General features: G+C 41.2%; 1 protein-coding gene across 1 annotated transcript in view; it reads right to left on the reverse strand.

Moving 5' to 3' along the window:
• Positions 1–2,293: 2,293 nt before the first annotated feature.
• The window catches only part of LOC144720209 (troponin I, slow skeletal muscle-like), an 81,771-nt gene continuing 68,267 nt past the window's right edge, over positions 2,294–15,797 (reverse strand). Inside the window, exons 5-7 of the mRNA XM_078596723.1 lie at positions 9,564–9,743; positions 7,971–8,050; positions 2,294–2,539 (exon numbers count right to left, since the gene is read on the reverse strand). Coding sequence (XP_078452849.1) covers positions 2,533–2,539; positions 7,971–8,050; positions 9,564–9,743 — 267 coding nt within the window. The 3' untranslated portion in view covers positions 2,294–2,532. The remainder of the gene's footprint in view (positions 2,540–7,970; positions 8,051–9,563; positions 9,744–15,797) is intronic.

Below are 15,797 nucleotides of genomic sequence, written 5' to 3' on the forward strand. Positions count from 1 at the left end.
GCGCGTATCGAGGGGGGTTCTCGGGAAGGGTGAGCAAGGTGAGGGGTGGGGGCTGAGGGAGGGGCTGCAGGTGTAGGGGGACCCTTCGTGGTGAATTTGCGATATTTTTGTGTAGTTTGTGGTACTTGGCGATAGGTTTTTGCGGTAATTAATAGGACTCGTAAAGTTGCGGTCGTTCGCGGTAATTTTTGCGGTAATTGTGCTGTGTATGTTATACTTCTTTCCCACCATACCTAGCCAACAGTTATGATTGGAGGTGCGCGGTGGGGAAGGACGACCCACTAAAACACGCCAGTGATCGAGAGACTCCAACGCTGGGCCCGGCTGGACAGAGCACTCTGTAACAGTAACCACCACGTTCTAAGACACGTTCTTAGACCACGATGGAACAGAGCACGTGTCCAGACACTGTGGCGTCCCTTCGGGCAATGAATACTTGGCATCACTGCAACGCCCATGCCCGAGGACCATTCTCCCGGCTCACACACGGAGGGTCTGTCCAGAGGTGGAGAGGGACGTAGCAGAACTCCGGAACTGAAATGCCCGAGCCCGTGATCCTTTGATGACCCATTGGTGATCGCCCCGAGCATTCCGCTCGCGGTACTCATATTGGCCACCCATGGCACGCAGTGCATTTGCATCTGGGGATTTAAATATTGCCGCCAATACGGAGCTATGGACTCGCACCACTCTCCCGTTTCTCCCTGGCTTGGCTCTCCTATGCTCTCCCCGCCATGTTTTTTTCTTTAGACACACAGGTAAAGGCACATCCCATTGTCCGAATTGCGATCCCAACTTGGAAACCGCTCCGGGCTCGTCTCGGTGTCACAGCGGACCCTACGGTGCCACACGCGTGCCGTAACCGTCCCCCTTGATCATTTACCGCCGTGCACGGCGATGAAATGCTCCAGCCTCTCCCATCCATACGCGGTAAAGGGAACCGTGGGGCACCACCCATTGAAGCTATCGGGCATATTGACCAGTTCGTACATGCTAACGCATGCCTGTCTGGGTTTGAACATGTATTGCGAACCACAATACCTTGCTGATATCGTAAAGGAACATAAACTATCACGCAAACTCCGGTCATCCTCGCAGCGGCTTTTGGCGAGCCACTCCATCGCACGCCTGGAACACTCTTATTTTTTGATATTAGGAAGCCACTGGAGCTCTGCACTTTTAAATCTCGATTTAAAATTAATTTCTTTAGAACTGCTTTTTGTGTTTAGTTTGTTGTCCTTCTGCACATCCGATTTGCACAGTTGGCTCCATACGGTGCGAAAGAATGTCAACACACGCAGTGCTCTCATGCATAAATGGACACTGATTTGTGCTCATGCACGACATGAGAGGCACATCTTTGAGAATAACTAAAGTTCACTCCAGAACATACTGGCTGATCCAGCCAAGCAAATGATGATGTTGACTTTGTGAAGTCGTGTGAATTTATGGGCCCATATTTTATGCTGAATGTAGCAGGCATAACAAAGCTCAGCTTTTGAAAAAATGCAGGTTCCGTTCGTCTACTAATTTTGCCAATCCACTGCTGGACGAGGGCCTCTGCCTGCCGTTTAGGTTGTGGGTGTCAATTGACCAGACCTCGCCTCTTTGGTCAGTTCGGGTTGAAGGTAGGGAGCATACACGTTGAGGCATCGTACAATACAACGAATTTGCTACACTCTCCTTTGTTGACAGAGTAGCCCCACAGCAGCCCACAGCACCTGTTTTACATACCGTGGGCAACCCAACCCAAGTACTATCCAGGCCTAACAATTATTCGCCTTCTTAGTGGATTCACCCTTCCTGTTTATTCACAATCTCAAAGGACAAGAGTAATGGCTCACTAGATTATTCCTGTTGTCCACGGCAAATAGGGACGGTAGTGGGATGATGTAACCTTGACTTAAGCAGTGATGACAGCATAGCTTCCGTATGAAGGGGGTGACGGTGATGTTAGCGGTGAATGATGGAGCAAGATGATTAAGATGGAGATTATCGACAAATATTGTAAATGACAGTAAAGTTAAAGGAAATGATGAAATTGGCAATGTTTGAATGATGTTTTTGACTTTGCTGTGGTTGCTGATGTCTCCGCAGCCACATGATACAATATTGCACGGTTGTAGCATGCTGAAAATTCATCATATCCACGGTTATCTGCAGATAAGAGATTAACATGCTGATGACAATAACGTTGATGTGTGAATGAACCTCCTCATCAGAAAGTCAGTCAAGGACAGTATTTAAAAGACGTAATGCACTTTTTTGGTGTATAAATGCACAAAGCCACAGATTGTGTGATCATGTTTTATTAAGCAGCGTTTTTAAAATGCTTTCTTACAAATGCAACATACTCCAGTTGCTTTTTCAAAAGGATAATTAAAAATATTAAATTGTAATTCGTACAGGAAACATAAGATACAACCTACTGGGCTAATGCTCAATTGCTTAAGGACTACCAAACACCAGTTATAAACATTGACTCCAGTCTTCCGCCAATCAACACAGGGTTGTTTTTCTTCTTCTTGAACTTTAAGCCCTGCAAAGTAAAATGATAATGTTCATAAAAATGAAGTTATTGCACGATGTAAACCAAATTCTTCACACATTTATATACTCATGTAAGTCTATTTGAAATACTGCCTGCAATTTCAAGATTCAAAAACGATATTTTACGGCGCACAAATAGCCATGCTTCCATCCAATTGCATTTGTTTCATAACTGGATCCGGGGTTCAAATCCACCCCATGAACCCCATAAACTCGAGTACTGCTATATGTTTGAAGAGGTCTACTGAATTGATGAAAATTGCAAAAACCTAAGAGTAGACAGAAGTGATCAAATTGAATCGTATTGGACTCACCTTAATGGTTCTTGCAAAAACCTCACAATCAATGTTAACTTATTTACATCTACTCACTCGGTCTTGCAAATATCACTGCAGTGGCTGGAGGAAGTGACATTATTCATTTTAATTAATTCAATCGCCTGACATCATTATGGCCTGGTACCCATATTCTACATTCAGTGAAGCCAGTGGTGCAAAATGCAATCAACCAATCAGGACGGAGTGAAGTGCGCTGGGTGTGAATCACCGCCCTCACTGAATTGAATTACAGTAGTCCAATGGAGTCCAAAAATAGCATCGGCTTAAGTCAAGTTCAAGGAATGACATGTTTGTGGTAATTTTAAAGGATGTGGAATGGATACAATTACGGTTGAAAGTGCGAATCAGATGTAAAAAAACAGCCATGTGCTTCAACTATAATCCACTTATGGATGGAAAACAATTTCAACCTCTTCAATTTACAGAATGTGAGATAAGATGCAGGGGCTTAATCCGATGTGATACCCAAACACATGTGGATCGAAGCACAGCCAGTAAAACACCAACACACGCTCATGCCTGTAACAGTTCATAAGGTTATCCAAATATTTAACCTACACTAAAATCCATACAAGAACCTTAAAAGCTTAATCTTAATCTAAAAAATATTGTACATCTCAAACAAATAATATTCCTGGCTATTGTTGGCTCGCAATTTTTTGTTATTTAAACCAATCATCTTCAATACCAATCATGTTCAATGTAGTCGACATAAAGTATGCTGTCATTAGAAAGGAACACAATAACTTTGTCAAATTAACAATTGTAAAGTATGAGGAATAATATGTTTCTAATTATGGACGATAAGTAAAAAAATACTCATGCGTTGGTGCAGAGTTGCACACAAATTGTGCTCAATATTGGATTGAGTGGAGCTGGTCTATGCGTTAATTATATTGCACTGGGGCATTTGGGGACATTGGTGCATTTGGTGAATGTTGATGAAATTGACACTTTGCTCTAGACGCATGTGTGACGCTGAGTAGCGTACTTTCACTCGTCGACCTAAAAGGGTTATAAATAGTAAAAAAAATCTACATTTAATTTTGTTTTAAATGTCACGTCTCCATATTTTGCCGATAATTCCTGACGGCGTTGGTTACTCGGTCGCGCTGCAACGGCTCGTGTCGGAGGAGCTACTGCGCCACGGGAGACTGCACTCCCCCTTCTCCCCTCGCTCACGCACGGAGGAGGGACTGCTCCGAGGTAGAGAGGGGGCGAGGCACAACTCGGGAGGCGAAGCCCCGAGCCCTCGATGACCCACGCCAGGACCCACTTACGAGCGCGCCCCGTCACAAAACGCCGCGAGCATTCGGCTCGTGATCCTCACGTTGCCCCAAAGGCACTGAGTGCGTTTAGATTTGCCAATTTGCATTTCACTGCCAGGACGGAGCGATGATTCGTACCACTCGTCCAATATTTATATCCTCCGATTAGCGCGATTAGCTACGTGCAGTGCAAAATAAGTTCGGACAAAGACGGTCGCTGCGTCGCGCGCTTTCACACGCACTTCTGCGACCGCTTGGAACACTCTTCGTTTTCGATGCTAGGAAGCCACTGGAGCTATGCACTTTTAAATCTAGACTACAACATCATTTCCTTAGAACTGCTTTTAATGTTGAATTTGTTGTTCTTTCCCCACATCTCCGATTAGCACGGTTGGCTACGTATGATGCGAAATAAGTTCAACATACCAACAAACAGTTAAACATACGGCTCCCCCTCGCTTGCCTCTCCTATGCTCTCCCCCCTCGAGATGGCCACGTTTGTCTCTGAGTCACAGAGACAGAGTCACTCCCATCGGCCGAATTAGGATCCTAACTGAGAAACAACTGTGGCTCGACTCTGGGCCACAGAACGGACCCTGTGCTCTTCCCCTTAACTGTTCCCCTTGACCCTTTCATCCATACACACCAGGATGAGATGTCCAAAGCCTTTCCCATCCACACGTGGTCAAGGGGAATCGTGGCACTCGAGTGTAGAGGAGTGTGTTTACGCACTATTGTAGAGAATTAACACCAATGCCTCGTAATTTCGGGCTTTGCTTTCGCTTGAGGAGAATCATCATCAGTGTGTATTTGCTCGCGCGCCTATGGTGGCCTTGAAAAATAAATCATTGCTAGTAATATTTTTAGAATGTAAATCGGTGGCTGATGTGGCAAATGGTAGGTTTCTGATTGATTGTTGAGTAAAAAAGGCAATTTTTCCAACGAACAATAACACAAACAATTAAGCCCTTTTTGATTGCACTGCTCTGTGGGCAGATACACAAAAGGCAGCGTACATCTTGATAACATGCCAGAACGCATTGACAATTTTCCTCCATTATAGGTAATTGAGATATCGCCACATAATAAAACTAAATATTCTCCACCAGATCTATCATGCCTAACGTCTCAACGCAACTCATGATCATCAGCCACAATCTTCGTTGCCATCTCTCGCGGTCTTGCGATGCCGTTAATCCATCTCGCTTCTGCACATTGCCTGATCGCATCGTTCTACCTCCGCGGTGGCTGTGGCGCTATAGGCATACTCTCTCTCTCTCCCTCCTCGGGCTGCCACTCCATCGCCGGTCTTAACCGTCAGTGATATTTTGGAGCGACGTGCATCCTGCCCAAGCCGACTTGCATTTTCACCATTTCATATAGTTCAGCAGTTCCACTGCTGGATTCTATTTTTTCCGCCTGAGGACGACCGCTTGTGTTGCGATCGAAACGTCGTGATATATTTTATTTTATGCCTACGTGACTTTACCGAACGAACCAAAGAGCACTGGTGTTCAGTATTGCGTTTCATTTTTAAATTCAATTCTCCAAAAGGCACTTCAACCTGCTCCCACTCACCTCTTAATTTGACCATTTTCATTCAAGTCCACCTTCAATTCATTCCTTAGATGTACGTACAATTTAAGAGGCTATTCATACATTCTAATCATGATCTCATTTTTCCTGAGTTACCATGGACGTGACAAATTAATAATTATCGTTTATCTTCAACTATTAGTAATGTTGTTTTACAATTTCGTAAAAAAAAAAATCCCGATTTTTTTTCTTTGATTATCAAAGTAGTTATACTGAGGTTTAATTGTTATATGGGTGAGAAAGTATAGCCTTCAACAGGAAATTATAAATAAAAAAATTATATAAATGCTGCCAAAATAATGCACTCTGTGAAGGTTGTTGGCCCATTGAGGTTGCGTAAAAGACTCATATTCTTATGTGGAGAGACAGATATATGAAGGAGACATTTAATACTGATCCATTTTGATAATTATAAGATAAAAATTAGCTGAAAGGTATCATAGGCATGGCACAACCAAGTTGAGGTCGTTATCCCCCAGTAGAAATACAAGGTGAATGAATCATGTTAGACCATAATAATCAATGCGATGATGATGATGAATGTCATGATGAACAGCGTGATAACATGAATGTTACCGTCGCTGATTATGATGTGTGATCACGAATTACAACAGCATTAAAGAGAAAACATCGCAGGAGACATTCCCACCAAGAGCGTATAAATAACGGCTGCTCATGGGCAACGGTGCTGATTGGGTTATAATTAGGTTACAATTGTAGATGTGCAAGAGGAAATGGGAGAACTGTAACATCGACACGAAATATGCACGGTCCCTGCTGGTGCAGCACCGTGTGTGTGGGCAAGACGACGTCAGTAAAACTGGCAAATGCGATGGGTAAAAAAACAGCAGCGCTCAAAATAGAAAGAGAATTGCAACCGATGTGTTTTTTTTTTTAAGTGTGCAAATAAAATATGATGGAGGGAAAAAAAGGAGACGACGCACTTTTTTGCATCAGGTTTTGTGTGGCGTTACAGAGAATGTGCAAAGTGAGTGCAAGCGCATTACAGATGTGCGCACGATCGTCCGTCTCCAAGTATACATGTAGCCTTCTGGCTGGCCATAAAACAAAGACGGTCACCGCCATCGCGCGGCGCTTTTGGATGCGCTCCTGCAGCCGTCTGGAATGCTCTTCCTTCTGATATTACAAAGCTACTGCAGCTATGCACTTTTAAATCTAGATTGAAAACGCATTGCTTTAGAACTGTTTTTTGTGTTTAGTTTGTTCTTACTTTTCCTGCACCTCCTGTTAGCATGGTTGGCTATGTACAACCACACCGCCAAACATCCCTTTGCAGAGTGATGCGTACATCTGCTCTCAAAATTCCATAATTGGCGTACAAATTGTGATTGAAATGTTTGCCCTTCTTTCATTCTTGCTCGACCACAAGACTCAATATGTCATGCCAAATAATGTTTTGCTTAAAAGACAACACGTATCTATTTGTATTGTTACACAGTAATAATATCCATATAGATAACCCATCGCTACAAAAAAACAAGGCTAACTCAAACGTGTTTGATTATAGTTGGAGTGGATTGATTGTGTGCTGTACTATGGTACTGTACTGTACTATGTACATCACTTTTGTTAATCCACTGCTGGATGAGGAGCTCTTGCTCACGACCTCTAGGTCATGCGGTTATATGTCCAAACTTCCCCACGCTGCTCAGAGGAAGTTGGTGAAGATGGGAAGCATAGATATTGCAGCATAGTACAGTACAACACTTGATTTTTCTGCACTACTGTCTGCTGACAATTTAGTCCAACAGCAGTTTACACCACCTGTTTTATACAGAGTGGTCTTCCATTCAAGCGCCATCAAGACTCAAACCTGCTTACCTACCTGTACCTGATGAGATCGGGGTCATTTTGGGCGTTTTAGTCATGGGGCATTCTATCGTGTAGAAAATCCAAGACTTAACGATTTTAAAAGAGCTCTCAAATGTGTGGACATTATGCACTCGCGATAACCTCGGTTATACGAGTTGCACGTTCATAAATGCACTTCTCGTTTATATTCAGTGCCGTTTACTCGCTCTTATGAAAAAAAAACTGTGTGCACCTGTAAAATGGCAACCCATTTTGTCGAATACGAAAGCAACCTTCTCCATCAGTCTCAGCAAGCTGAAACAGCCAGGGGGTTAAACTCACAAAATTACAAGTAGCCTAAGCCTCGAGGGCAGAGCCTCGTCCGAGTGACTGCCATGCCTCTTACTGTCCAGCGATGTCGAACATCTTTTTTCGACCCTCCATGCCGGACATAGCCTCCACGTTCTTGCGCCAATCTCCAACTTCCTGTGGATATATAAATTACATTTCTTTTTTAATGAAATACAGCAGTACAATGAGAGTCTCACAATCTTCCACACACTCATTCGTAGGCAAAGTACCCCCCCCCCGTGATACAGATTTGATCGGGAGGGATATGATGGCGTTGAGTGCCGGTGGACTAATCTGGTAACAAAAATGGCAGAGAATGGACAACTGATTCTATCGTGTCAGAGAATGTTTTATGTCACGTTCTCAACGCAATTTCATGACTAGTCTACTTATAGGACTTTTTTTCCTGCGGTGAAGCAACATATATTGAGTGCACGTTCGTTTTACAGTTTGTTCCCGATTAGAATAGTCTGTAATTTGATAGAATGAGTCAGCGTTATCTTTATCTGAATTAAAAATGTGTTCAATGCCTCCAGAAAGCATTTAATGGTATTTTAAAGAAAAAATATATATAAAGGACGCACACGTAGGCCTATTAATCTTGTTTGTGAGCATGGTCTCTTTTGGAAGCACAAATGCATTGTATCCATCCTATTTAATTTCGATACAATCTTCATTGAAATAAACAGCACTTATTTGAAGAAGAAACACCTGAAACCCAGTAAATGTTACCGTTGCACTTTCATACGGTGATAATGATATACATTCTATTGTAGAAAAAAATATATATACTTTTTAATATGCAATTACATTTACAATTGTGCTACATATACATTATTAAAATAGATTATTACAATGTTGACAAGTCATATGAATTCATGTATTGCTATCGCTATCCAATGTCAGTGTTTAAATGTACTTCTACGTAGATTTTTTTCTTCCAGACTTGCTAAATGTGTTACACGAGTCCATCATGCACGGCCAAAACACAGCTGAATTATCTGCACTCCAATGCAATTAAATTCGTTTAGCAGAAAGAAAAAAGTGGACTTCACTTGCCCTGTCCGTGCATTTATCGCAGAATAACAACAGTGGCAGGAGGTCATCATCACCATGAGAAAAAAAGCCTTCATTTGATTTTAATCACACCAGTTGGAAATCTTAATGAAATGTCAAGCTGAGCATTGCAGTGCAAACTGGACATAGATGAAGATAATTTGTGAGCTGGAATTCAGGACCAATGTCCAACCCACACGTTTAAGCTTTCCCACCGTCAGTGTTGTTTCTGGTGGAAGAAGCACAATTGCCTAAAGCGGTTATTGTAGGCGACTAAATTTTTATTTTTTTATTTTACCAGGTAAGGCCCACTGAGCAATATAGCTCTTTTTTCAGAAGCCACCTGACCATAAATGATAGCTCAACGAAGTGGCTTATCATCACACGTAAATGTATATCAGCCAAATAATCTAAAGGCATGTTTCTAAATGTGGAGAAGAAAAAACCAGAGGACCCGGAGAAAAATCCACACGACCATGGGTAAAGAGAGAGACGCAAACTCCACATATACAGGTGTCACACTCGGGGATTGAATCGACAACCTCCTGAAAACTAGGCGAGTCAAGTGAGCATCTCGCCATCCCTTCCTTACCTTCTCCTCCTTGTCGTCCTTCTTGACAGACTTGAGGTTGGCACGCAGGTCCATGGACACCTTGTGTCGGGAACCCAGCAGGGCACGCAGCATGGCATCGGCAGACATGCGCACGCGTCGCAGCGGGGGGCGCTTGAACTTCCCACGGAGGTCGTATATCTTCATTTGCAGCTCTTTGATCTGGAGGAGGATTAGGAGGAGGTGGTAGGGGGGGCAGTGCAAGGTAAATACGCCAACGCAATTACAGCAGCTGGTCGGCAAGCCGATAGAGTAACTCCTGCAGACAAAGGATTGCGCCCATGCTTGTACTCATCTGTACCAACCACTTAAAAAGCCTTATAAGTAATGAGGGAACATTGCTTAAATTGTAATTGTTATCAGACCCCATGGTGTAAAATGCAGTCTCCAACTCTTATTATCCACTTGATCTCTCTACTGGCCTCTGCTTATGTGCTATGAAGAATGGCCATTTCCCGAAATATCACACATTATCTATTTTTCATTTTAAGTGTTATTGGCAAATGTCTTTAGTTATTTTCTCATAAGTAATTAATATATGTATGTATGTACATATTGATTACAGTACTTATTTTCATGTAATTAGAATTATGTTTCAACGTTGCATTCATCATGTTTGAATAGGTGAATACAGCCCTTTTAGTGTTATGTTGCCAAAGCTCCATTGAGGGTTAAATGTCTATGTTTGGGAAATGTCTTTAATGGAATTGTACGAGGACGTTTAATATGTAAAGATGCTTCATATTATTCTGTGAGCTGTATCCCTGCTATTTCAGTCAAATACTTCACGGTGATTGGGTTACAATCCTGGTACTTGCGTAATATTTATCTGCCAGATTTTGCCGTGAGATGGAAGACGTACCAAAGCAATCAAAGATGGAGGAACCCTTGCACAACTGCACATTAGAAAAAGGAATTGTAATTCTACTTTTTCCTGTGATGGCATTAACAATTGCAATGTATTCATGAATTAAGATTCTGTATGACAATTGTATAAATCATGGCGATGTTCTCTATGGGTGGAATATCTGTGTTTACGCAAAAATGCATTGTCTGTACTTAGCAATATGGTTGAAAATCCAGGATAACCATGGACCATGTTTATTTCATGATGTGCAGTTCAGATGTTTTGCACCCAACATGCACATACTTTTCATACAGTCAACTAGTAATATTTTCTTTTATTAAATGTTTTACCCATATCCCCCATGACCGCTGATATGTGGTTAATTCCCACTCGTCTGTCATCCAAAATGAACCACTCTACATGACCCATATTGGCTGAAGTTGAGATAAACAACAAGTAAAAATACGTAAAACGCACACTGCCTTTTTCTTAAAAAACCCATCAGCATTTCCTGAAGATGTGCATTGTGGTCCTTTTGTCTTTGGTTCCCATCAAAATTCATGTAAGCAAATGTGACCAACTGACAGTGCAGTGATGCAGGATAGACAACTGTGAACGAATTTAATAATTCTTGGGACTAATGAGCATGGTAAAGTCACCAATGTTCACTGCTGCAAAGTCTACATCTGGAAACTATGTGTGTGGATATCTTCATCCCAAACATACTGACATCTTCATGGTAACCATTCCACACATTTGTAAAATGTTGACATAATTCATACAGTGATCATCACAATGCATCTTCATTCTTTTATAAATGTTAAGTTATCCTTACACCCATGGTGTATACCTTGCCGATCTCGTTAGTAGCAAAAACCATCGTAGCAGCTTTTGGCTGCCCATCAAATAAAGACGGTTACGCGCATTCAGATGAGCTGTTGCGGCAGTATGGAACACTCTTCCTTCCAATATTAGGAAGCCACTGGCGCTATGCACTTTTAAATCTAGATTGTAAAGTGATTTCTTTAGAACTGCTTTTGTGTTTAGTTTGTTGTCCTTCTCCGCACCTCCGGCTGGGTAAGTATGATGCTAAAGAAGTTCAACATATATACATAGATTTGTGCAAGGTCACCACCGTCTGTTGTAACATGATACATCCGCTATGAAGCAGCACAGCCTAGAAAAAGGATACAGAATGTAAGTACCAGGGTCATGTCCCAATCACTATGCAAAGTTTACTGCCATTGGACTCAGGTGACATCATTATGAAAAAAATTGTGAAAAGAACAAAATATATAAACTTTACTTTTTACGTACCTTTTAATAAGAGACTAAACTCTATGCATTTGCCAGTTACTCAAATATTCTAAAAATACCTAAATCACAAATAAACTGGTACCTGGAAAGTCGCAATCTCCTGCACAGTAAAGAGTCTGGCTTTCTACAGGATTACTGCATGACCACAGCTGCATCTATTATATTTTCTCTTCAGTAACCCGACTAAATAATAATCCAAATGTATAATGTGCATTCCATTCTAGGATACCAATGCGCAATTCATGGAAAGCAGGAAACAAAAACAGAACCAGGGCAACCGACAAGACTAAAGAGGGAAGGCCACTTTAAAGATATGGGTTTTTAAAGCAGGCTTGAATATATCTACCGACTCCGATTGCCTGATTTCAATCGGAAAACGCTAACAAAAGCTTGGTCGCAAAAAGAACGCGAACCTAGACCTGGGAGTGCTGACCAGTTGGAGATCAGAAGCTCTTAAGGACCTTGATGGAAATTATAAATGTATTATTTCCTGAGCCCTATTATTGCCTTATAGGTTTTAAAGCCGTATAGGTTAATATCAGTTTAAAGGCCACTGCTGCTGTGCACTATTCCTTCACTTGTCAAAAGCTTTTGGCAATATTGACCATGATATTTTACTCGCAAGACTTGGTCAACTAAAGATGCCATATACTATAATAAATGGTTTAAGAGTTACCTATCAGACCGTTCCCAAAAGGTAAATAGTGATAACATCTCGTCCACGAATATTAAAATCATGTGCTGGGTCTAATTCTGATGTCTTAATATTTAAACAATCTTGGACTCGGAACTAAATCTCTTTGCTGATGACACTGCCATGCTAGTATCGTGTAAATCTCCCAACGAAGTCAAACAGAATCTCAAACATGATTTCGACATAATTCAATATCAATTGTCATTCATAAAATTGATCCTATGTTCTTCAAACAAAAACGCAGTTTTATTCCCTTCACCTATTACAGATATCAGAAACAACATCAATTAATAAATGGAGTGCTTCAAATACTTGGGTTTACTGATTGATCCAAACTTACATTACGACCCCATATTGATCACATTTCAAAGAAACTCCTAAAAAATGTTTTTTAAAGAAACAAATGTTGTTTTCCCATTCAATTGTACCTGCAAATTGTTGAAACCATCATTCTACCACTGTTTGACTACGATTATGCTGCTTACAGATCAGCTCCTAATGAATCACTAAACCGACTAAACCCACCATGGGAACCTCATTTGCCAGTAAAAATATGATAATTGGTTTTTTACCCTTCTATCTGGCAACAAAACTGTGGCGCCTTTTGGCGTCATCTGGTCCAACCCATGTGAGACTAGGCTCTAAGGAAAGCTGTCTCGGGTATGGATCAATCAACTTCAAGGACAGTGCACATCATCAGAGTTATGTCTTTTGTTTGTATTATGACTGCAGGTATTGCGGTCTATGCAAACATGACTCCTTGTAAAAAGGTGTCAGTTTTGTTGCCAGATAGAAGGGTAAAAAAACAATTATCAGACTAAACCCACTTAATAATTCTGCGCTTCGATATGCACTGGATGTACAATACAGGACCCACCTTAAAATCGAATCTCACATCACTTGATGCAAGAAGAAATCTACATTGGGCCCTGTTCGTCCATAACATGCTTTTTGGCAAATCTGCATTATACTTAGCTAATTCATTAACCCCATTGTCAAACCCAAACAACCTAAGACGTCCATCTAATTGGCTTTTAACTATCCCAAGAACAAGAGTTGGAATCCGTGACAAAGCCTTTGCCGTTGCATCAACAATGTTTTGGAACAAGCTTGTTTCCTCCCTTAACATCGTAAATCTTCCTTCAAGAAAAGCAGAAGCAGAAGATAAGTGCTGGATACAACTGCATTTGCAAATATTATTTGTAACTTTCATCCTTACCCATGTACTGTATCAATAGTTACATTTTAATGTGCAATTTTATTGAGGGACTGTGTGCTGGCGTGGTGTGGGACTGTTTTTGCTGTTGTGTTGCTGCCTTATGCAATTTTACCCTATACACTTGATCTATTTTACGTATTTATTTTTTGCGATTTGCTCACTTTTTCTATACTTTGCACTCCTATCGTGTTTTGTATTGTTTGTTGTTGTAACTTTCTGACCCACCCCTACTGGACATCTGTGCAAAAGAGCTTAAAAGCTCATGGGATTTATCCAGGATAAATAAAGATTCTGATTCTGATTCTGACTGTAGAATTTGTTTTTTTTTTGTGCAAAAATAATGAAATTATAATACCACAGAACCGTAAAATGCAAAACAAGTTTCGTTTCTATAAAACACATTTTAAATGTTATGCAGTTGTCTCAATTGACAAACTGATTTCGCGTTGCTATGGATCATTATGGGTAAAATTTAATATAAGCAGAACTCCATTATTTGTCTCCAAATTTCAATAAAAATATGCTTTAGTTCATCAGCCTATTGGCTTTCCATGATATTGTCTGGAAAGCCAATAGGCGGAGGTAACAAATAATTCCACTGCACGAAGGCTGTGAGTTTAGGGCATATCAGCTGAAAGCTGCAGCTGATATATGAGGACACTTTTGTGCTTTCCTTGGTGGTCTGAGTAAGATCATTGCTTCTGTGTTGTCAAGATATACTGTATATATATTTATTTAGCTGCTGTACTATCAACATTAAAGACCTAGTTTGAATGTTGATATAAATGGACCGCCAATTAGCATGGTTGGCCACGTAGGGTGCGAAAGAAGTTCAACATACATGCAAATGCAGATTGCTAGGTTTTTTTTTTTGTCAAAATGTCTCAATACCCACTATTTTCTGTCCATTTGGCTTTCTTTTCTCTCCAAAGCATCATCCGCCAACATTCGTTCAGGCCATGGATCTATTAATCTGAAGTTAAACAAACTACAGACTTAACAAGTAGCCACGTCCAACATTTAGATATGAATTGTGGGTGTGCAAGGCAGGCACAACAGCTGTACTGTTACATGCATGCAATGCAAAGGTATGACACAGACTTGCTCTGACCGTGAATAAAAATTGCGTGAAAAATATTGAAATTATAATACCTGGTAGTATTTACTGAGTGTTCTGCCCCACGGCAGATATGGAGTATGTGTTTACACAAGAACTTCCTGATATGGTGGTGTTGAGTTGGGTCATGTGACCAGGAAGCTACGAGTTAAGAGTCTCTAAGTCACGAGGCCAGGCAGGGGTGTCAGCCATTACACAGAATACAAAATGGAGGCACAATTAGCGTCTTCGTGAAGACAGGTGCATCTGTTCATTGCGGGACTTTATGAAGCATTGTCTGTAAGTTTGTTTATGTTCTTATGATACTGGGAATGCTGTTATGATGTTCGGATTGCCGTTATAATGCTGTAAATGCCTTTATAATGCTGTTAAATTGTTATGATGAATATGGGGCCTAGTTAACAACGAAGCTTGCCACTTGCATTATTGTGAAAGCTATTTGTAATTCTAGATTTGAAGCTTTCGTGACTGCAATGATTCATATTCTCAGGTTTTTTCGGTAAAGTCACGTAGGTAAAAACATTAAAATTAATGAAAGTAAAATAAAACAAAACAAAATAAAATTCACGACGTTTCGGAGGCAACACAAGTCTCCGTCATCAGGTGGGACCGTCACAGCCGAATTAGCTGCATCAAGTGAAGCAATGATTCAAGATGTAATCCCTTATAAGCAAGTTGAAGGGAGGTGGAGAGGGGGGGGAGCTTATCAGGCTGTGGTAGCCAATGAATGGAAACGTATCGGGAGGGAGGAGGAGCGGTGATCAAAGACTGCACGCAGTGCTCAACACAATGAATGGAGACGTGTCGGGACGGAGGGCGAGCGGTGATCAAAGACATCACGTAGTGCTCAACACAATGAATGGAAACGTGGCGAGCGGTGATCAAAGAACAATGAAGAGATTACTGTTAAACACTGTGGATGTTAACACTCGGTGAAGTAAATTAAAATAGTGCCTGTCAGATAAGATGGTCCAAAAAGTGTAATTAAGTCTTTTTTGCGTGGTTAATAACATCTTTCCAGT

Source organism: Lampetra planeri, chromosome 8 (assembly GCF_965212315.1).
Source record: "Lampetra planeri chromosome 8, kcLamPlan1.2.h2, whole genome shotgun sequence".
NCBI classification, from domain to species: Eukaryota; Metazoa; Chordata; class Hyperoartia; order Petromyzontiformes; family Petromyzontidae; genus Lampetra; species Lampetra planeri.